Genomic DNA, 24,120 nt, shown 5'->3' on the forward strand with positions numbered 1-24,120 from the left:
ACTGCAGTTCCTTCAGGAATATTTGCTCTGCCATGGAGCTCTTTCTGTTCTGACCTTGGTGTTCTCTCTGTTGTTTTTCACTTTTTTGTTCCCTTCTCCCCTCTCCCTTTGGTGTCTTCTCCCATTTTTAAAATATGTTTTCACAGAGGTGCCACCAGCTTTGCTGATTGGCTCAGCTTTGGCCTGTGGTGGATCTGTTGCTGAGCAGGCTGGAACTGGCTGTGACAGGTACAGGGCAGTCCCTGACCTCTTGCCACATACACCCAATACACCATGAAAGGCAGAGGTGTCTGTTCTTGTGTGTGCTCTGTTTATCTATAGGATAGACTTCCAGAAAGCCTCACCTGCTTATAAGGGGAGGAATGCCTTGCTTTCTGACATCCTGACTTATTCCCTTTCTGGTTTTCTGTTTTCTCCCTTTCTCTGCACTTGATTTCAGTAGACTCAATTTTATTTGAAGTACTAGAAGACAACTTAATCTGTCTGCAAATAAGTATGTGTATTTAAAAAAAAAAGTTTATTATCAAAGTAAGAAATGAATGCACATTTTCTGTAGGACAAGCAAGGTATGGTAGGGAAAAAAAAGATTCAAAGATGGTCTTCATTCTTAGTCTTGACTTCCTTCTTGCCATAACTTTTCACCTCTGCTAATACAGGACAAGAGGAATTAAATGTTTGAGGCATGCATTTTGCTTGTCTGTAGAGGCAATTCCTCAAAGCCTATTCACAGGCAGTCCTTCTAGTTATATAATCTTTTGAAGTACAATAACATAATAAAATTACCTTCTTTCTCTGCTGAATTATCAAATACTGCTCCAGTTCACAAGGGGAGTATTTTCCCAAGATGCTAGGTATCTTGCATTCTGAAAAAACACTCTAGCAAGAGGGGGAGGGGAGAATTGAATACAGTGTGAATTCTTCAGCTACAGGTTGGTTTTGACAGCTCAGTTAAAAGAAATTCCTTGGCTTAAACCAGTTTTGCTAATTCCTGAGCAAAAACTGTTCATATACTCAGAAACTCATGCAGGTGTTCTCTGAAAGTACATTTTTCCATAGTCCAGTAAATAACTTTTCACCAAATAACTTGAAACAGTTATTCATCCTCTTAAATACTTCTTTAAGATCTTCTGCTTCTCATTTATTTTCATGGATATGCAAATATGCATTAGTTTCAGAGCCAGTTCTTTGTGCATTTCTCCTCCACTTCTTAAAAAGCACCAGCAGTATCATGTTCTCTGCTTTTTCCTCTCCTTCTGGGAAGGGCCATCAGTTTTACAACTTTATTTTCCCCTCCCCCCCTTTTTTTTAACTTATGCAGCACGTTACTTGTTTTCCACCAAAAATCTGAAAGACCTGTACGTAAACAGAAAATAACATATGGTGTTATGATGCTGAGGGGTTTAATCTTTTGTAGGAAAAAAAAAACCAAACAAACCCACAACAGTATAGTAAGCAGTTTAAGTTCTTCTCATTTGCTCTTGCTGATGATTTCAGTGTTGACTACAATATTTAAATTATCACTATTACAGGGCTCTGATTTCTTTTCTACAGCTCTACTGCTCTTCTACAAGCAACACTTCACTTTAAAGAACTCTTTTTCACTGACCCTTCAAATTTATAAATATATATAGAGAGAGTAGTTAGCTGTAGTTAGAGCTCCTAATATAATGCTGAATTTTCTCAGTACCTTGCCATTACTACATTTTATAACTTTGACAGCTAATGCAGCTATTCACTATTTAAAGTTGATAATCTCTTTAGGCTGAGATTTGTATTAACATCATAGGCAGTGAGTGAATATTCTGCTATTCGTCTGGAAACTAAAAAAAAAAAAAATTACATTATTGGGTAGTACCCATGGCAAAACTTGCATTTAACAGCAAATGCTTTCACTTAAGTGATTTACTTCCCCAATGTAAACAGCTAGTTGAATGTGTTTACATGAGAACTGCTTTAATCTAAGATAAAATGACTGATTTCTTAATTGTGCAAAGACAATGAAACTTGCCACTGATTTTAATTCCCTAATCTCCCAGGGAGAACTGATAACTTCTCTGTGCTTTGGGTAGGGGCTTATGATCTTTCTATTGGTGCTGTTGTGCATCACTATGCAAAATGCTAATGTTTACTCTTTCACTGCTGTCATAGTTTAACCCCAGCCAGCAACTAAGCACCACGCAGCCACTCACTCACTCCCCCCCCCCACCCAGTGGGATGGGGGAGAAAATCGGGAAAAGAAGTAAAACTCGTGGGTTGAGATAAGAACGGTTTAATAGGACAGAAAAGAAGAAACTAATAATGATAATGATAACACTAATAATAATAAAAGAATTGGAATATACAAAACAAGTGATGCACAATGCAATTGCTCACCACTCGCCAACCAATGCCCAGTTAGTTCCCGAGCAGCGATCCCCCCCAGGCCAACTCCCCCCAGTTTATATACTAGACATGACATCACACGGTATGGAATACGCCGTTGGCCACTTTGGGTCAGCTGCCCTGGCTGTGTCCTGTGCCAACTTCTTGTGCCCCTCCAGCCTTCTTGCTGGCTGGGCTTGAGAAGCTGAAAAATCCTTGACTTTAGTCTAAATGCTACTGAGCAACAACTGAAGACATCAGTGTTATCAACATTCTTCTCATACTGAACTCAAAACATAGCTCTATACCAGCTACTAGGAAGACAGTTAACTCTATCCCAGCTGAAACCAGGACAACTGCTAGTAATTTCTAATTAATTTATTTATCCATCTGTGACTATATCTTGTGACTAGAGGAGGTTTCTTCAGTCCTAATTCACCCAACAACTTTATACTAATTCCTCCCCCCCACCCCCAGTTAGCTGATTTAAGAAAGAGAATTAAGTTTTTTGCAGTCATCATTTGGGTAGGATAGAGACCCAAGTTAATGCCTGTAATAAGCTCAATACTGTCTGCCATGATTGTGGTTACTGTGGTGTTGATTATGGGAGAAGTTTAGGCATGTGTGTCTCAAATCAATGAATACATGGATTTATAGAACAGCTTGTCATCTTTTTGGTTGGGTACAGAGCTAATGTTGTGTAATTCCTTTTTCTAAACTGGTCCCTCCATTAAATGTTTTGTGGCTTTTTGTTTTTTTAACTGTCAAATAGCTTCTTATTTTTCATTATCCTTATTGGCTATTTAGATTAATTTTCAGTCCAATTGTCCTGGTTTCAGCTGGGATAGAGTTAATTTTCTTTCTAGTAGCTGGTATAGTGTTGACGCGGAAGTCACGGACATTGCACACAATCAATATGATCAAGCAGATGCCACTTTATTGCCAAGATAGCTCGGTTTATATGTTCATTCTAGTTACTGTTCACGCATAAGCAAATTAGAGATTGGTTAGCATGAGCTGTCCAAGCGCCTAGTTACACCTAATGATTGGTTATAACAACACTGTACACGTGCATAAACATAAGGCATAATTGGTTGTATTAACTAAAACATGCGAAACTTGTCTCAGTCTAATTGGTCAAGATAAGCTGTGGAATTGAGGTTCTTTGCCAAGTTCCCTTTATCATGGAATGCGCACCTGTGTTCTTCTAATTGGCATCTTTCTTTTTTTGTCTTCTTGTTTATTCTGTTCAAGGCCTTCTAAAGGCATCTGGAATGCTCTTACTACCGTTAGCTAAATATGTGTCCACAAGCAAAGCGTCCTTGAAGTCTGCTGCCTACAAAACATCCTTGGCTCACAAATTGATCAATTCTATGGAGTCTGGATTGTTCACTATGTGCCCATTACTTTCCAAGTATCCCACAAATCCCTCTTTTTGTTTTTGAACAATCCAGACTTTAGCCATTGCATTCTGTACCATCCTTCCTAAACAACTGAGTATACAAGGGATAATTAATAACAAGACTACTAATACTAACAAAGCAATTCCCAACATTTTTAACAGATCTCTTATCCATCCCATAATTCCCCAATGGGTAAACAGCCTGTCTAACCATCCCAAACCATCACTAACCTGCAGTTTTTGAACTTGGTCCTTCATCATTTGTATAGCTTTTATGGACCGATTCAGAGTGATCAGATAAATTCATACAACACATTCCATCTAAATCTTCACAACCATGACCATGTGCTAGCAACAGAAAATCAATAGCAGCTCTATTCTGCAACATTGCATGCCGTCTTGCACCGCAAACTCAGCCCAGCAATCGGTAGGTGCCAGCTTTACATGGGTGTCCCCATGGAGGCAACGATGGCCTTGCCGTACACCAGCCCGATGCTCTTTGGAAAATCCCGGTATTTATACATTTGCAGAGGATCGGATTTCAGCACACGTGGCCAGCGGGTGCCAAAATCCGCCTCGGTTGCAATATGGGGAGCCTATGACGCATGCGCTCGCTGGCCAGGCGCGCTGCACGAGTCATAGCCATCCTGTCTACTGGTTCATGGGTTTTGTGATGCGGTTGCAATGCACCAAGAATCTTGACCTGTCATGTTGGTCAAGGTGACCTACAAAATCTATGAACACAATTAATTAAACACAGTAAAAGCAACATTATACCTAATAAAATATACAAGAATAAAAGAAACCCCGATTTTTAACAAAGATACAAACCAACTCCTAAGTCCCCATCCTGCAGCTAAATGCTGTAAGCCGAAATGACAGCTTTCTTAATTGCGTTAAAGCTCTTGCAGCTCCTTCTTGCCTCTGCAGTTCTGTTATCTTGTTTATTAATTGCTCCACTGTCCAAGTTCCTCATGTCCGTTGTTTTTCTGGTGGTTCAAAGTCCGTTTATAGTGCAGCTGTCACGTACTCCGGCCCACTCATGCTAACTGCGGCCTACTTATGCTAACTCTAAATAATCAGGCTCAAAGAAATGTCCCCCATTTTCCATGAAATCTCCCACAATTCCCCCCCCTTTTTTTTTTTTTTTTTGTGCAAGCCAAGTTACATGAAATGCTTTTGCACTCATACTTTCAACTATTTTTATAATATATGGTACAATCATTACAACTGCTAATATTACAATTAAAATAACTAAGCCATGCATAAGCAAATCTTTCAACCATCTCGTAATTCTTAAACTTGTTAGTCATCCACTTAACCCTGTGTTAGTTATCGTGAGTCTTTTACTGGGAATCATATTGATATCGGGTGTCAGTAACGTAAGTTGTCCGAGGCTACATGGCCTCCCGTTAAGTTTCGATGGAATTCTCCCTCACGCTCTATCCCCACAAATTAAAAACATCCCTGCAGGTAAAGCAGCTGGAATAGAAAAAAAAGAACGTGATATTCTGGAATAGATATAGTTACACCAAGCTGTAGCATTTCTATATACAGGCAAAATAGCATTTACATTCTGACCCTTTCGAGTGGTGTTATAGGTGTAATTAAACATCACACAGGCATTCATGATGACTGATCCTAACAACTCTAACTCTTGAGGTTCTTGCATTACTTGAGGCAGGTGTGCATACACACCGTCCCAATTATCGACACAGGATTGTGGGTTAGGACAAAGGGAAAATTCAGGCATTGGATCTGGCCAGGTGTCTAGAGGTAACCCCACCAAAGAGGTAGAAAAAGGGTTTTCAGGGGTAGCGACAGAAAGATATATAGTTTCTTGATGCGTTATGTTTGCCAAAGTTACCCATACATTCTGTTTTGGTTGTTGGATCATCCATTCTTCACTTATGTGTGTCACCCATAACAGGCCAAATGTAGCAAGGAGGAGGAAAGCGGGGGGGGGGGGGGGGAAGGGGGGTGCATCAAAGGATACGGTTGGCGTTTTTTCTCGCTTCACAGCAGCCTCCTGATTCTGTAGGGTTTCCTTTAAGCGTACGGTTAGGGAGGCTTGGGAACTGTCAGACGGCTGATTAATATCGGCAGTCCCAGTGAGTGGAGCAGAAGTCAAGGGCACAGGAGCAGGCAGACAAGCTCCAGGGAAGCCAAAAGTCTCTCTCGCTGCATTATGTTTTTCTCTCCGTGTTTTTCCTTCGCTTGTGGTGGGAGAGAGAGCAGCAAAAGCAGACACAGACGCTTTACGATCTGCTTTCATTAATTTCCATAAAGTTGTAAGACCTTTAACTTCTTTAGACCTGTCACTAATTTTATCCCATAGGGAGGTTCTGATAGCTTCCGAGGCACTAAGCGCAAAAGCTGTACCCACGCTAATTAAAAGGTTTCTGTTCAATGCTTTAAAAGCTAAATCTTGACTGAGTTGCAAAACTTCTATGGCAAATTGTGCCTGCCATCCTGATCTGGCATAAGGACCTGCCCCCAATAACATTTGAGCTTGCATTCCAAACAAAGGATCCCCGTTCTGTCGTGGGATAGTGGCTGCATTTTCACAGGCTGCTTGCCAGCTTTGATAAAATTGGATCTGCTGGGATGGAAGCAGTAACATTTGCACAATCATTTTAGCATCGTATGGTGTCAATAAATGTGCAGAAAATACATGTTGAATAACAGATTGACTGTATGGTGATTTTAACCCATATTGAGTGACTGCTGCCTTAGCTTCTTTTAAAACTTTCCAGTCTAACGCTTCCCAAACGGGACCCCCAAGCGCCCCTGCCACAACTGGAAACGCAGATGGAATAATTTCACCTTCAATTAAAGCATCTCTGATTACCCCCTTCCATCTTTTTGCTGGATCTCCCACCCCACTCCCTGTTAATAAGGTCACCGGAGGTGGCGGTGGCAAAGGAGCCACGGCACCGATCTCACCCGATATGTCCTGGGCAACACAAGGATTCATTGGAGGTGGTCGCGGGAACGACGAAAATCCTGCATTGAAGGGTGGCGGAGGTGCAGGAAAAGTTGAAGACGCCGGCTCGGACTTCACCGACGGCTCCAGGCGGGCTTCAAGAGTCTCTAGCCTTTGTAACAGTTCCTTTAGTTGCGGATCCCCCGAACCTATTGCCCGTTCCTCCTTTCCCTCGAGTGGGGATGGGGGAGTGGATGGTGGCAGTGGTGGATACAGGGATGAGGCAAGTGGTTTAGGTGATGGAGGACGAGAATTAGAGACTAAGTTGTTTTCCGTCTCTTCTGCTGGTAGTGGTGGAAATTCTGCCAGGCTGTCGGCTTTTTCCAAGGGCTGATCTCTGGGCTCTGGATCTGCTACCGCAGATTTCCTGACTGCACTAGTCCCTGCTCCGGATACATGGGCTGGAACAACGGTTGGAATTTGTGGTGGCACAAAGGTGAAGCTCGCCAGGGATGGCATCCCTTGTGGCCCTTCGGGCTGCAGTGCAGCAAAAGCAGAAGCTACTGCCGAACGTTCAGCTTTCATATCTTTTAAAGTTTCTATAATTAACTTCCACATGGTGGAATATCTGCTCGCCTCTTTTGAACCCGAACTTATGTTATGCCATAATTCTTGCCCTATCTTTTCCCAAGTAGGAATGGCAAAAGCATCTCCAAAAGTAGGGAGTAAGCTTTTTTCTCTCGCCCATAGTAACAGGGCTTTCAGGGTAGACGAGTCATAAATTAATCCTCTCGCAGAGAGCATATGTTGGAGGAGCTTAACCACTGCTGCCTCTTCCTTGGACATAGTGGACCCCATCTCCTCCCTGGCCGCTCGCCTGATCAGGACGAGATTCCCACGACGGTACCGGTACCGTTTTTTTTTTTTCCCGAGTGCCGGGGCAGCACTCACCTCCGGCCGGCTTCCGCACCCTCTCTCCATCGGTTCCTGTCGTAGAATTCAACACCGATCCGAGGGTCCCTGTTCGGGTGCCACTTGTTGACGCGGAAGTCATGGACACTGCGCACAATCAATATGATCAAGCAGATGCCACTTTATTGCCAAGATAGCTCAGTTTATATGTTCATTCTAGTTACTGTTCACGCATAAGCAAATTAGAGATTGGTTAGCATGAGCTGTCCACGCGCCTAGTTACACCTAATGATTGGTTATATCAACACTGTACACGTGCATAAACATAAGTCATAATTGGTTGTATTAACTAAAACATGCGAAACTTGTCTCAGTCTAATTGGTCAAGATAAGCTGCCAAATTGAGGTTCTTTGTGCCAAGTTCCCTTTATCGTGGAATGCGCACCTGTGTTCTTCTAATTGGCATCTTTCTTTTTTTGTCTTCTTGTTTATTCTGTTCAAGGCCTTCTAAAGGCATCTGGAATGCTCTTACTACCGTTAGCTAAATATGTGTCCACAAGCAAAGCATCCTTGAAGTCTGCTGCCTACAAAACATCCTTGGCTCACAAATTGATCAATTCTATGGAGTCTGGATTGTTCACTGTGTGCCCATTACTTTCCAAGTATCCCACAGTATAGTGTTATATTTTGGGTTTAGTATGAGAAGAATGTTGATAGCACTGATGTTTTCAGTTGTTGCCAAGTAATGTTTAGTCTAAAGTCAAGGATTTTTCAGCTTCTCAAGCCTAGCAAGCAAGAAGGCTGGAGGGGCACAAGAAGTTGGCACAGGACACAGCCAGGGCAGCTGACCCAAAGTGGCCAACAGCGTATTCCATACCATGTGATGTCATCATGTCTAGTGTATAAACTGGGGGGAGTTGGCCTGGGGGGGGCAGATCGCTGCTTGGGAACTAACTGGGCATTGGTTGGCGAGTGGTGAGCAATTGCATTGTGCATCACTTGTTTTGTATATTCCAATTCTTTTATTATTATTATTGTCATTTTATTATTATCATTATCTTCCTTTCTGTCCTATTAAACTGTTCTTATCTCAACCCATGAGTTTTAATTCTTTTCCTGATTCCCTCCCCCATCCCACTGGGTGGGGGGGGAGTGAGTGAGTGGCTGCGTGGTGCTTAGTTGCTGGCTGGGGTTAAACCACGACACCAATCAAATGCTATGAATAATAGGTTGTCATTATAAGAATTTTGAATGCTCATGGATTTTATCTACTTTTAAAATTGGTTGCTGTAGCACAAATCTTAATTATTAATGTATAATACACCATTTTTTTGTATCGTCTGACAGACTTCTGGCTTTCTCCTCCAACTTGGTGGACTATAGACAAGACTAAACAATGATTAGTATGATATATATGGGGTTTTTTTCTATACCCTAGCTGCAAGTCATTTGAGCGTGTTTACAATTCTCTCCGCTAATCTTCCGTTTTTCTCCCACATTCCACCCTTCTCGCTCAAGGGACCACTTCCGCTGGGGCTGGAAAAGCTGGAGGTGTCCGTTTGGGCTTGCGGGGTGTAGGGCAGGGTAATTTACAGGGGCACATAATAAACACATATAGAAAAAATGAATAAACCTATCCCTACAATAATGCTTTGAATCAGGTGTCCCATTCATCCTGTCAGGGGATTAAAGTACTCAGCCAGCCAGGCACCACCAGTAGATTGTTTCATTTGATGCATTAAGTCCTGGAGATGTTGAATGTCATCCTCTACGCTGGCTGATTCATCAGTTATGTTGAAGCAATGCATGCCTTCGAAATCAGAGCAGCGTTTATGGTGTCAAAGGAGGAAATAGTGCACCGCCAATTGATTTTGTAACGTTCCTTGGCATACAGTCACCTATTCAGAAAAAATAGCTATGAGAAACACTAATATCAAAATCACTTAGTATAGTATAATTCTGTAATACAGCTACTGGGGTTGGCATGCCAATGAAACACGTTGTCAAAAGTTCTGCAGCTGTTAATCTTCCCTTAATACAAAAGGCAGATGAGTTAATTACAGTAGAGGCCAACCAAATCCAAGTATTTACATGTTGATCTCGTGGAAATGTATCTAGGGCATGTACTCGTAGTACAAGACTACAAAGCACGATGAGCCAACCTGTGATGGGGAGGAAAACAGGAGTGTTATCTCCTTCCAGTAATACATATGCCATTGCTCCAGCTCCTTCAGCTAAGATTACTCCGAATTTGATAACCTGATGTGGGGTAATTGCCCACACAGATTAGAGAGCTATGGCTTGCGCTTTTTCAGATTGAACTTCAATTCCTTGTTGGGTTTGTGACATGAATAACACCATTCCAATGCTATCTCCTCTAGATAAGGCACAGGTATTCGTCGAAGATACCTGAAATACAGGAACTCAAGAATCTGATATCAATAGAGGATGTAGAATAAGAGGAGGAGTTCGGGTGCAGAACCATACGGCATTCTCAGGGGTTATTATATGAATCTTCATGTCTAGGCTAATAGGTTGTGGTCCCACCACGCAATCCGTTGGTGTAAACAATTCCATTTCCCCTGTAGTTAATATTTTGGGAGAGATACCACCTGGAAGAATTTCAGTCCTCACCATGTTTTGTACTGGAGGTGGTGTAATACGATCATAGGGTGCCATAGGTGGAATTTTGGGTTTTTTGATCATGGGGAGACTTACACAGCACTGGGCTTGCTAGCGACAGATGGTGTCCAGCTGTCTCAAAGGGGTAAGAGAATCCTTGCTCATGAGACGGCAGGACTCATAGAAAGGGCTTTAAACTAGGTTCAAAGGGGGCAAGGGATAAAACTAGGTGCACCAGAGATGAGCCTGGGGGCAGCGTGCCGATGTTAGGGGTGGATTCGATGACCCAGCTCAAATGCATCTATGCCAACGCACGCAGCATGGGCAATAAACAGGAGGAGCTGGAAGCCATTGTGCAGCAGGATAGATATGACTTAGTCGCCATCACGGAAACATGGTGGGATGACTCCCATGACTGGAGTGCTGCAATGGATGGCTACAAGCTCTTCAGAAGGGACAGGCAAGGTAGAAGAGGTGGTGGGGTGGCTCTTTATGTTAGGGAATGTTTTGACTGTTCAGAGCTACATGATTCTGATGACAAGGTGGAGTGCTTATGGGTGAGGGTGAGAGGGAAAGCCAATAAGACAGATATTGTGCTGGGAGTCTGTTATAGACCGCCTGACCAGGTTGAAGAGACGGATGAATCGTTCTACAAGCGGCTGGCAGTAGTCTCAGAATCGTGTGCCCTTGTCCTTGTGGGGGACTTTAACTTTCCAGACATCTGCTGGAAATACAACACAGCAGTGAGTAAACAATCTAGGAGGTTCCTGGAGTGTGTGGAAGATAACTTCTTGACACAGCTGGTGGGTGAGCCAACCAGGGGAGGAGCCTTGCTAGACCTGTTGTTTACGAACAGGGAAGGACTGGTGGGAGGTGTGATGGTCGGAAAAAATATCCCTCCTAACCTATTGAAAAATCTTTCCTGTTTATGTGTTTAAACATGTGAGAGAAAATGAGTTTTCAAAAGATTAGTGCTTCTTTCCTCCAAGAAACTATTGAAAAGCTTTCCAAACTGAAGATGCCTACCCAAACTAAATTAATCTGACTATTTTAGTTAGCCCCAAAACATTATTCTTATAAGAACTGCTTCAGAAATACAACTCCTTGAGATGGCTCTTGATTTGTGACACTTCTATAAGAAAATAACAATGGAAGGCTTCTAGTTTGTCAGTTTCTTTTAAAAAAGAAAATCTAAGTGTAATCTCTTCCACAATAGTATGTATATCTTTATCAGAATTAGGAATTATTACGGAAAAGGATTTTCCAGTATTTATTGCATATTTCACCAATGATTCAAGTAAAATATTTCAGAAGTTAATACAGATGTATTTTCTGTTGTGCTGTAACCTTTGTTAGTTTTGATACTTAAAAAGATCCTTGTTTGTTAACTCTCTTTTCCATACATAATCCATAAGCCAAACAATAATGCAAAGAGAGATGCTGCTTTCCAGAAGAAAAAAGTAACTGGCCTACTTACTGGAATCAGGCATAATGCGAAGGTCACCTTCTTTATAGTCATCTAAGAGTTGGTACATGTACAAGACAGGATCTTTCTCATAGGTAATATAAAACCATGTGTTCATAATAGGAGCTCGAGCCAAGACCATTCCCCTCCATTCATCTTTTGAGCCATCCTCTGTCTCAAACATATGTTCCACAGCTTTGCCAATCATTGTGTCTGCCAGGTGGGCATCGCTAATTCGAGATGAAGCTGAAATGGTAGCAGTTCATAAGTATGTCCATTCAAAAGTACAGAAATAAGTCTTTGTAAAAAATAATCTTTATCCAGATTAATGAATAAATTTGAAAGTTAGTCAATTCACATACAAAACAAATACTGTCCATTCCAGAGAGTTGAAGACCAAAGAACTGCAGAACTTGAAGAATTATTTTAACATGTTAACACTCTTATCAACATTTTCCATCATTGTATACCCCCCCTCCCATTAATCAAACTATCATAATGCAAGGTAAAGGGAGACCAATATAGGCCACAGCAAAGAATAATGTCTGTATTTTAAATATTTGTATTGTGGGGGGAGGAGGGGAGGAAGAGAGGTTAAATCGCAGAGCAGCTGTATGAAGTTATTAATGAAGGTGTTCAGTTTGGTTCCCCCTAACCCCATTCTAGAGACAGCTACTGATCTCTTCGCAGTCAGGAAAAACAAGAACTTATTCCATTCAGAAATAAATAATTACTAAGGTAAACTTTGAACTTTACAGTTTGGAAAAACCTACAGTTTAACAATTCAGTGCTAATTATGAAAACCAATAAAGCCTTGTTACTAGTCAAGTTATTTCACTTAGAAAATGCTGTTTTCCCTCCATTTGGATTAAAACCCAGGGAAAGCAGATGAAAAAAACCCCAACCAAACACATAATTACTGTCAAACACACACAAGACAACATAGCCAGGACATTTCTCAGCTGGCTCAGAGTTTAAATTTTAATAGAAATATCTATGTTACATGTGTAAGCTTCTTAGGGATAAGACTCTAAACAAGAAAAAATACAGAATTTACTGCATACCATTTAAAGACAAAAGACAACGCTATGCTCTCTGGTATCATCAAATCTTTGTGAAATCAAGAAAAATTAAACAGCATTTAGATTATTTGCCATGTGATTAAAAGTAATTTAATAAAATTTAAATGTTCTGACAATATATGCGCATATAGGAAAAAAACCTCTTACCAACTCTGTCTGGAAGGACTTCAAGTGCTGAAACTCTTTCATCTTTGTGCAGTTCTAGTCCATACACACAATCAAATCCATCATACTTTATAAGATAGAGAGAGGGATTTACAGGAACTTGATCAAGAACTGTGCCCTTCCATTGTGTTACAGGTCCGCTCCCTTCTTTCCAGCCATGCTGTATTCTGCAGCCTACAATGTTTCTTCGTGGCTGAGAAACAGGTTTGCTTGGTCCAACATTGTTTCTATGCTTTCTGTACACAGATACAAACATAATATTAAACAAGTACATACTCAAAATTCTACTCCGGACAAGAGCCGTATGCTTTAAGAAGGCAATATATTATTGCATATTACATTGTACTGGAAAAAGAAAAAAAAAAAAACTGAAAAGTAGTGGAACACTTTCAACATTTTGTATAGGGTTGCTTTCATAATAGCAGTTTCTAAAACTAGTTTGCTTAAGCCAAAAGAACTATTTTAGCCATTACTACACTGAACATCAAAAGTAAAACTTGCTTGTTAAAACCCTAAATCAGGTCTCAAAGAGCAATGTTACCTAACAGTATTATACTTTTGCTACTTTGTTGCTCTCTGCAGAACAGTAAACATAATTCCCTTACCCCAGGAGGAAGAAGTCAGTGGAAACATTAGTGGTGATTGACTAAAATTCTTCAAAACATTTGTTTTCCCTAACCTGTGTTGTCACCTGAAGGAAATTTCACTTTCCTTTGCACTTACAGGTATCTTTGACTTCAAGTGTTTTTAAAGACACATGGTAGCGACAACATTCTTCTAACATTCCTTTTTACTACAACACAAGAAAAATGATATGCAAAGGTCACAGCAATAGAAGGGATACTCTTTAAAGCAGATAATAAATTAAATATACTTTTTACCCTTCCTCAGTTTTTTAATCCAACTTGCATGGAAAGATTCACAGCTGGTGGGTGAGCCAACCAGGGGAGGAGCCTTGCTAGATCTGTTGTTTACGAACAGGGAAGGACTGGTGGGAGGTGTGATGGTCAGAGGCCGTCTTGGGCTTAGTGACCATGAAATGGTAGAATTTTCAATTCTTGGTGAGGCAAAGAAGGTGGTCAGCAAAACCACCACTATGGACTTCCGGAGGGCTAACTTTGGCCTCTTCAAGGCACTGGTTGAGAGAGTCCCTTGGGAGACGGTCCTGAAGGGCAAAGGGGTCCAGGAGGGATGGACATTCTTTAAGAAGGAAATCTTAATGGCTCAGGACCAGGCTATTCCCATGTGCCGCAAGTCAAACCGCCGAGGAAAACGACCGGCCTGGCTGAATGGGGAGCTTTTGCTAGGACTTAAGAAAAAAAGGAGAGTTTATCATCTCTGGAGGAAAGGGCGGGCAACTTGGGAGGAGTACAGGGATCTTGTTAGATCATACAGAGAGAAAATTAGAAAGGCGAAAGCTCAGCTAGAACTAAATCTGGCCACTATCGTAAGGGACAACAAAAAATGTTTTTACAAATATGTTAACAGTAAAAAGAATCCCAAGGAGAATATCTTTCCTTTAATGGATACAGAAGGGAACGTAGCAACCAGTGATGAGGAAAAGGCCGAGGTACTTAATGCCTTCTTTGCCTCAGTCTTTAATAGTGAGTCCAGTCATCCTCAGGGTACTCCACCCCTTGAGCTGGAAGGTAAGGATGAAGAGCATAACATACCCCCCTTAATCCAGGAGGAATTAGTTAGGGACCTGCTACGCCATCTGGACACTCACAAATCTATGGGACCTGATGGGATCCATCCAAGAGTACTGAGGGAACTGGCAGAGGTCCTTGCCAAGCCACTCTCTATCATCTATCAGCGTTCCTGGTCAACAGGGGAGGTCCCAGAGGACTGGAGGCTTGCCAATGTGACTCCCATTTATAAGAAGGGTCAGAGGGAGGATCCGGGGAACTACAGGCCTGTCAGCCTGACCTCGGTACCGGGAAAGATTATGGAACGGTTTGTCTTGAGAGCACTCACATGGCAGCTCCAGGATAAGAGGGGGATCAGGCCCAGTCAGCATGGGTTTACGAAAGGCAGGTCCTGCTTGACCAACCTGATCTCCTTCTATGACCAGGTGACCCGCCTAGTGGATGAGGGAAAGGCTGTCGATGTTATTTTCCTAGACTTCAGCAAGGCCTTTGACACTGTCTCTCATGGCATACTCCTTGAGAAGCTGGCGTCTCGTGGCCTGGATAAGTGCACTATTCACTGGGTGAAAAACTGGCTGGATGGCCGAGCCCAGAGGGTAGTGGTGAATGGGGTGAAATCCAGTTGGCGGCGGGTCACGAGTGGTGTTCCCCAGGGCTCGGTGTTGGGCCCTGTTCTGTTTAATATCTTTATTGATGATTTGGATGAGGGGATTGAGTGCACCATCAGCAAGTTTGCAGATGACACCAAGTTGGGAGGCAGGGTCGATCTGCTTGAGGGTAGGGAGGCTCTACAAAGAGATCTGGACAGGCTGGATCGATGGGCTGAGGCCAATTGTATGAAGTTTAACAAGGCCAAGTGCCGGGTCCTGCACTTCGGTCACGGCAACCCCATGCAGCGCTACAGGCTTGGGGAAGAGTGGCTGGAAAGCTGCCTGGCAGAGAAAGACCTGGGCATGCTGGTTGACAGCCAGCTGAATATGAGCCAGCAGTGTGCCCAGGTGGCCAAGAAGGCCAATCGCATCCTAGCCTGTATCAGGAACAGTGTGGCCAGCAGGAACAGGGAGGTGGTTGTTCCCCTGTACTCGGCACTGGTGAGGCCGCACCTCGAGTACTGTGTTCAGTTTTGGGCCCCTCACTACAGGAAAGACATTGAGCTGCTTGAGCGTGTCCAGAGAAGGGCAACCAAGTTGGTGAGGGGCCTTGAGCACAAGTCTTATGAGGAGCGGCTGAGGGATCTGGGGTTGTTCAGTCTAGAAAAGAGGAGGCTGAGGGGAGACCTTATCGCTCTCTACAACTACCTGAAAGGGGGTTGTAGTGAGGTGGGTGTTGGTCTCTTCTGTCAGGTGTCTGGAGATAGGACAAGAGGAAATGGCCTCAAGTTGAGGCAAGGGAGATTTAGGTTAGATATTAGGAAAAATTTTTTTACTGAGAGGGTTGTCAGGCATTGGAACAGGCTGCCCAGGGAAGTGGTTGAGTCACCATCCCTGGAGGTATTCAAAAAGCGAGTGGACAGGGTACTCCAGGGCATGGTTTAGGGGGCATGGTTAATGGTTGGACTCGATGATCTTGAAGGTCTTTTCCAACCGAAATGATTCTATGATTCTATGATTATGAATATTCCAGCTGTTTAAAAAAAAAACAAACTAGTAAGATGTGAACTCCAGTGTTGTAAAGTTTTAGTACTGGTTAGCTTTTTTTAATTGTTCCTTCAGCATCCCGTTCATTCTTTCAATCAAGCCGTTAGCTTGGGGATGGTAGGCAATGTGGAATATCCAATCTATCCCTAGCCCTTGAGCTCAGTCTTAGACATTATGTTCACTAAAGTGTGTTCCCTGCTCACTTTGTATTTGGTGAGGAGGTCCGTATTGATAAATGAGTTGTTCTAATGCTTCTATTGTGTTATGTTGATGTGGTGGGTTGACCCTGGCTGGATGCCAGGTGCCCACCAAAGCTGCTCTATCACTCCCCCCTCAGCTGGACAGGGGAGAGAAAATATAACAAAAGGCTCGTGGGTCGAGACAAGGACAGGGAGAGATCACTCACTAATTACTATCATGGGCAAAACAGACTCGACTTGGGGAAAATTAACTCAATTTATTACCAATCGACCAGAGTAGGGTAATGAGAAATAAAACCAAATCTTAAAACACCTTTCCCCCACCCCTCCCTTCTTCCCGGGCACAGCTTCACTCCCGGATTCTCTACCTACCCCCCTAGCGGTGCAGGGGGACAGGGAATGGGGGTTATGATCAGTTCATCATACATTTTCTCTGCCGCTTCATCCTCTTCAGGGGCAGGACTCCTCACACTCTTCTCCTGCTCCAGCATGGGGTCCCTCCCACGGGAGACAGTCCTCCATGAACTTCTCCAACATGGGTCCTTCCCACGGGCTGCAGTTCTTCACGAACTGCTCCAGCATGGGTCCCTTCCACGGCGTGCAGTCCTTCAGGAGCACACTGCTCCAGCATGGGTCCCCCAAGGGATTACAAGTCCTGCCAGAAAACCTACTCCAGTGCGGGCTCCTCTCTCCATGGGTCCGCAGGTCCTGCCAGGAGCCTGCTCCAGCGCGGGCTTCCCACAGGGTCACAGCCTCCTTTGGGCGTCCACCTGCTCCAGCGTGGGGTCCTCCATGGGCTGCAGGGGGACAGCCTGCCTCACCGTGGTCTTCACCACGGGCTGCAGGGGAATCTCTGCTCTGGCGCCTGGAGCACCTCCTCCCCTTCCTTCTTCGCTGACCTTGGTGTCTGCGGAGTTGTTTCTCTTACATGTTCTCACTCTTCTCTCTGGCTGCAGTTTCTGTGCCGCTGCAACTTTTTTTTCCTTCTTAAATATGTTATCACAGAGGCATTACCACCATCGCTGATTGGCTCAGCCTTGGCCAGCGGCGGATCCGTCTTGGAGCCGGCTGGAATTGGCTCCATTGGACATAGGGGAAGCTTCTAGCAGCTTCTCACAGAAGCCACCCCTGTACCCCCCCCCCCCCCCGCTACCAAAACCTTGCTACACAAACCCAATACAGTTGATTAGCATATTTGGTGGGTTTAGCAAAAAACAGTCCCGACACTGTGGATATAGCAGTGAATACATATTGCCACCCCCTCAGCAGGGGCGGGGGCCCATGTAATCAACCTGCCAGGTATTCAAGGCCCACTGACCCCATTTTATCTTTCCCCATGGCCTATATAATGCCCTTAAATGTAGCTGCGTACAAGTAGTACAATTATGTGCACATGTTTTATAAATATGTAATGGCAAAGGGGTTTGATTGTGAACAATGTCCCATGCGTGTGCAGTATAAGCTGATTGATGTCCACAATCTATATGTGCATTTATAGCTTGAGCATGTACTTCGGCGGAGGTCATATTGTCTACTTCCCTATTATTTCATGACTCAAGTGAATCATCTTTTTGATGAGCTGAGACATGCCTTACTTTTAAAGGATACCTTTGTACATATTGCCAGATTTGTTGCTGTATATCTCCCCCCCATATAGGGTATCTTTGTACATGCTAATCTTCTTGGGCCCAGTGGGGTAACCACATTGCGAGACTTTTGTATACAACCCAACTGTCAGTGTATAAGTAATGTGCCTTCCCTTCCAGGACAGCAAGAGATGCTGCAATCAATTCAGCCCACTGACTAGATGCCTGTACACCTGTTTGCCATCATATAATTCCTGGTAGCGGAGCATGTGCAACTGCTCTCCGTTGTCTTTGTCCAGTTGCTGTTTATGTTGCACTTTTATCAGTAAAACAGGCATTTTTTTTACACTCTTCTATTAACTCGTCATAAGGGGGAGCCTCCTCTGCAGGAGATGTAGGGATATCTCTAAGGGGAAGAGTCTCCCCTAGTGTGGGCATATGATTAAATGATACAGTTCCTATAAGAGTGGTGTGCGGAGTGGTAACGTGGTTTTCCTGGTAGAAATCGTTGCTGTAAATAATGTTTCCATTTCCAATGTGTGGTTGCCTGAGCTACCCCTGCATGGGCCCTAACAGAATCGTCAGTAACCCACCCGTGAATAGGTATGGGTGTGTGTACAGTCACGCTATCTTGACCTGTGATTCTTTTGGTTTCTTCTAGTGCTCAAACTACAGCTAAAATTTGTTTTTCCATCGGGGTATAATGTATAGCGGAGCCTTGTAATGCCTTGGACCAAAATCCTACAGGTTCTTTCTGATTTTTCAGCCCAGTCATCTGCCACAATCCCCACAAGATTATGTCATCTAGAATTGTTACTTCTAATTCAAAAGGATATTCTGGCCTAGGAGTGTATAATTGCGCATGCTCGATCAAAGCATTCTTGCAGGCATCAAAGGCTTCTTGTTGCTTGGTCCACTGCCAAACAACCTTCTTCCTAGTTAATTTCTGCAGAGGGTGCATTAATACCACCAGACATGGGATAAAAGTTCTCCAATACCCTAAAAGTCCCCAAAAGGTTTGTAACTGTTTTACTGTGGTTGGTGCAAGAAATCGCTGGACTGTTTGCTGTACCTTATTTGGTATTTCTCTAATCTGTCCATGCCAAACTATTCCCAAAAATTGTACAGTAGTACTAGGGCCCTGTATTTTCTTTGGATTATTTGACCAGCCTCGGTTCTGTAAATGTGCTTTCAGCGATTCAGCAGCTGCTTCAATTTCTTGTGATTTTGCCATAATCAATAGATCATCAATATAATGGTAAACAGTAGTGGTACCTGACCATAGTGCTACATCAGCTGCTATCATTTGGTGGCAAATGGAGGGACTGTGCTTGTATCCCTGAGGCAATACTTGGAAAGTATATTGCTTTTGTTGCCAGGTGAAGGCAAACTGGTCTTAACTTTCTGAAGCAATGGCTATCGAAAAGAAAGCATTAACAAGATCTATCATCACTTTCCAGGGTTGTGAATTTTTGCTAATTTTTTCTATAAGAGTAACCATGTCTGGTACCGTAACTGCAAGTGGGGGGGTGACCTTATTCAGTTCTCTATAATCTACAGTCATTCTCCAAGTGCCGTCTGGTTTTCGAACCAGCCAAATAGGATTATTAAAAGCAGTCATAGTTTCCTTAACGATTCCAACTTGTTGAAATGCCTGAATGGTTTGGGTAATTTCCTCCTCCCCCCCTGGAATACGATATTGTTTTACAGTTACCACCTTGGTGAGGAGATTGAAGTAGACGGACGCCTGTAATCTTGAGAGCAGACAGCAGACGACCCTTTATTGCTAAAACACACACATACTTATAGTCACATATTCTGCAAAGTCGCTGTACACGCGCATAAACATAAGATATAATTGGTTATACTAACACTGTACACGCGCATAAACATAGGACACAATTGGTTATATTAACTAAAACACGCGAAACTTGTCTCAGTCTAATTGGTCAAGATAAACTGCTGAATTGCGGTTCTTTGTGCCAAGTTCCCTTTATCTTGGAATGTGCACCTGTGTTCTTCTAATTGGCATCTTTCTTTTTTTGTCTTCTTGTTTATTCTGTTCAAGGCCTTCTAAAGGCATCTGGAATGCTCTTGCGACCGTTAGCTAAATATGTGTCCACAATTCCCCCTTTTTTGTTTTTCGACAAGTAACAACATGCTGTATTGCCCTATTGAGCTACAAATAGCTCACCCTTACGCTCCCAGTCCAAGTCCACCTGAGCCACTTGAATTTTGACAGCCTTGTCTACCTGTTCGTTGTTTTGATATTCTTCAGTGGCATGGTTCTTGGGCGTGTCAGCATCTACATGCTATACCTTCACAGCGATATTTTCTACTCAGGTAGCCGTGTCTTGCCACAGTATGTCACATTCCCTTTGGATTTCTCAAATTTACAGGACAACATACTCTGTAAATTAAACTTTATTTCATGAGCTCACATAAGAAATATAACAAAAATGACAAACGAGCTCAATCCCCTTTGCACAGACTACTCTAGCATGTGAATTCACTTATTCACCATAGAAGTCATGAGGTTTCGTAACTTAAAACTCTTAACTCGTGCACCTATGAGCAAAATAGTTACCTAGCTGATGGTGAGAGTGCTCATTCTTCCTCCTCTGTCACGGTGCAGGCATCCCCTGCATCACACCGGAAAGCATGAAAGCTGCAGCAGTCCAGCTGCTGTTGGATCCACTTCAAAAGCTTTTTGGGGTAAGCTGATGTTTTTATACCTTTTAACTTGGAAGTTTGGTCTATACCATTTCTATGAGCTAGCAGGTTCTGATGAAACTGCCAGAAAATCAATATGCAATGATGATGGCTGCAGGAGACAGCAATCTGCAGGTGATAATGGCTGCATAATGGCCTTTTAGCTCTTTCTGGCCACCTGTCCTGTCTACGTGGTGCTCTCACTTTCACCTAATGTCACTGCTCCCAGTATACATCAGGCCTTAGCATGAGCCATGATAGCCAAAATCTGAGCAGGAGTTGAGTGAGCAGTCACACAATGCAGCTGCCCAGGGGGGTTTATCTCTGCGCTGCTACCAATTGGTCTTCTTCCACTGCTGTAGCCACCCCCATAGGGCATTAGCCACTATCCATGAATCAGTACAGAGATAGAGTACTAGCCGCTTTTCTGTTCAACAATCTAGGGCTAGTTGGGTGGCTTTCACTTCTGCAAACTGACTTGACTCACCTTCTCCTTCAGTAGCTTTGGCAACTTGTCATGTGGGACTCTATACAGCAGCTTTCCACTTCCGATAGTTTCCTACAACACGACAGGATCCATCAGTAAACAAAGCATAACGCCTTTCGTCTTCTGATAACTCATTATATGGTGGTGCCTCTTGGGCGCGAGCCACCTCCTCAGGCAATGCTCCAAAATCTCTGCCTTCTGGCCAGTCCATGATCTCTTCCAGGATTCCGAGGTGGTTGGATTTCCCCAGTTGAGCTCATTCTGTGATCAGTGCTATCCACTTACTCCATGTAGCGCTGGTTGTGTGATGTGTAGAGGGGATGTTTCCTTTGAACATCCAGTGTAGCACGGGCAATCGTGGTGCCAAGAGGAGATATGCTTCTGTACCAACAACTTCTGAAGCGGCTCGAACCCCCTCACATGCTGCTAGTATCTCTTTTTCAGTCGGGGTGTAGTGGGCTTCTGATCCTCGGTACCTCCGGCTCAAAAAAACCCCTAATGGTTGACCTCGGGTTTCTCCTGGTGTTTTCTGCCAGAGGCTCCAGGTGAGACCATGCTCCCCAGCTGCAGTGTAGAGTACATTTTGTACATCTGGTCCTGTCCGGACAGGCCCAAGAGCTACCGCACAAGCTATTTCCTGTCTGATATGCTCAAAGGCTTGTTGTTGCTCAGGGCCCCATTCAAAATAGTTCTTTTTCCACGTTAATCAATAGAGAGGGCTCACAAGCTGACTATAACCTGGAATATGCATTCTCCAGAACCCCACAAGGACTAGGAAAGCTTGTGTTTCTTTCTTGTTAGCTGGTGGAGACATAGTTGCTATCTTGTTGACCACATTCATAGGGACATGACGGCGTCCATCCTGCCATTTTATTCCCAAGAACTGAATCTCCTGTGCGGGTCCCTTGACCTTGCTTTTCTTTATGGCGAAACCAGCTTTCAGAAGAATCTGAATTACTCTTTTTCCCTTCTCAAACACTTCTTCTGCCTCGTTGCCCCACACGACGATGTCATCTATGTATTGTAAATGTTCAGGGGCATCACCCTGTTCCAGTGCAGTTTGGATTAGTCCGTGACAAATGGTAGGGCTGTGCTTCCACCCCTGGGGCAGTCGATTCCAGGTGTATTGGACACCTCTCCATGTGAAAGCAAACTGTGGCCTGCACTCTGCTGCCAAAGGAATGGAGAAAAATGCATTGGCAATATCAATTGTAGCATACCACGTGGCTGCCTTTGATGCCAGTTCATATTGGAGCTCTAACATGTCTGGTACAGCAGCACTCAGTGGTGGTGTCACTTCATTCAGGCCATGATATTCTACCTGCCATGCGGCATGTGCTTGGGGCTCTCTTTCCCTCTAAACAGAGTGGGAGGGGACTGGCTTCGTGGTGCGCCCCTGACAGCCAGGGCGTTGGCCTCTGGGAAGAAGGAGGGAGAGAGATTTTCTTCAAAGTTTTGGAGCCAGGAAGTTGCTCTCTCTACAGTTGGTGTATCCAAATCTGGGCAATACATTGTTGCCAAGCTGTTAGAATGACACTGTTTCATTTTCGACCACCTTCCTCCACATGGCCCACATACGCAGGATGTCATCCAGATCTTTGGAGACATCTTTGTCATCTGTGTCATCGTAGATGACTTCCACCACTGCTAAGTCTCTCAGGTACTGGATGCCTTCATCTGCAGTAGTCCACTTTCCTGGGGAGTTCGCAAGATTTTCCTTGAATGGATATCTTGCCCTCACACTTGAGAGGAGCCGGCTCCAGAGACTGCAAATTGCTGCCTCTTTTCCAATTCTTCTGCCAATTCCCCGGTCTCTAGCAAGGGATCCCAGCTTTTGGGCTTCCTCACCTTCTAATTGCTGACTGTTGACCCTGCTATCCCAGCATCAGAACAGCCAGGCAGCAATCCGCTCACCTGGCTGGCGGCTGTAATCTTTCCGCATGTCTTGAAGTTCTGATGAGGTCAGGGACTGGATAGTTTCCCCCTCTTGTGTGATTTCTCACTTCTTCCTCCCATTTCTTTGTTGAAGGACCAGCTTCCTAGATCAAACCCTTCTTCCTCCCTCACTAATCGATGGTATGGACCTGTTGATCTCCTTGTCCACTGTTTCTTTTTCACTACTGGGGCAATTACTGTAGTTGTTGTTGTTTGGGTCCCTATCTCAACCATGGTGTTCTCAGGTGTGGTTTGGGTCCCTGTCTCAACTATTGTGTTCTTGGATGTATGGTATGGAATCCCCATAAGTTTGGGTCAGCTGTTTTAGCTATGTCCCCTCCCAACCTCTTGCCCACCCCCAGCCTACTGGCCTTTGGGGGGGTAGGAGCTTGGAGTGACAGCCTTGATGGAGCACTACTCAGCAGTAGCCAAAACACTGGTGTGTTATCAGCACCTTTCTAGCTACAAATGCAAAGCACAGCACTATGAGGGCTGCTACGGGGAAAGTTAACTCCATCCCAGCCAGACCCAATACATTACCACAGAATGGTAGCAAACACATACGTTGTATAGTAATAAGCTGCTGCTATCATATCCTGAGTAGTGGTTATCTTTGTGCACATGTTGGGTTCAGGGGAAGAGGAGGATAGTTACCTGTTATTAATGAGAAGCTAAGCTACTTCATATTTGCTGTGATGCAAATATGTGCAAATTAAGGCAATTACGCTAACCTGTGACAGCTTGTTACCCTGGCATCTGTGCGTGGTCTTTCCCTACTGTTAAATGCAAGTTAACTTGAAGTAGAGTGAACAATTAGGGGTGAGTTAAGAGTACCTTTCTATTTTAGAGTTAAGATTTATATTTGGGTGAAGGCATATGGGTAAAGATTTCTTGGGTTTGAATAAATAATAGATCTCTTCTTTAAGTTGTTGATGAAATCATTATTTTGTAAGATTTTTTTTTAAATACGGAGGGCTGT

General features: G+C 43.6%; 2 protein-coding genes across 6 annotated transcripts in view; one reads left to right on the top strand and one right to left on the bottom strand.

Moving 5' to 3' along the window:
• LOC128136243 (spindlin-Z) overlaps positions 1–24,120 on the top strand; it is a 112,420-nt gene that overhangs the window by 17,069 nt on the left and 71,231 nt on the right. Inside the window, exon 2 of one of the 5 annotated variants that reach the window (XM_052775498.1) lies at positions 18,188–18,332. The exons of the other annotated variants lie outside the window; for them this stretch is intronic. The gene's annotated coding sequence lies outside the window, so the exon portion shown is untranslated. The remainder of the gene's footprint in view (positions 1–18,187; positions 18,333–24,120) is intronic. 5 annotated transcript variants of the gene reach the window in all.
• On the bottom strand, positions 11,672–13,839 carry LOC128136247 (spindlin-Z-like). Its single transcript, XM_052775508.1, has 2 exons — positions 12,918–13,839; positions 11,672–11,934 (listed from the first exon to the last, which is right to left on the bottom strand). The coding sequence occupies exons 1-2, from the start codon at positions 13,207–13,209 to the stop codon at positions 11,693–11,695; spliced, it is 534 nt and encodes a 177-aa protein (XP_052631468.1). The 5' UTR covers positions 13,210–13,839; the 3' UTR covers positions 11,672–11,692.

The sequence above is a fragment of the Harpia harpyja genome, chromosome W (assembly GCF_026419915.1).
Source record: "Harpia harpyja isolate bHarHar1 chromosome W, bHarHar1 primary haplotype, whole genome shotgun sequence".
Lineage (NCBI taxonomy): Eukaryota > Metazoa > Chordata > Aves > Accipitriformes > Accipitridae > Harpia > Harpia harpyja.

Coding starts and splice junctions, on each gene's coding strand:
- LOC128136247 (XM_052775508.1), bottom strand. CDS start 13,209: ATGTACTTGTTTAATATTATGTTTGTATCTGTGTACAGAAAGCATAGA. Junction 11,935..12,917: donor AGTCCTTCCAGACAGAGTTG/GTAAGAGGTTTT, acceptor CTACCATTTCAG/CTTCATCTCGAATTAGCGAT.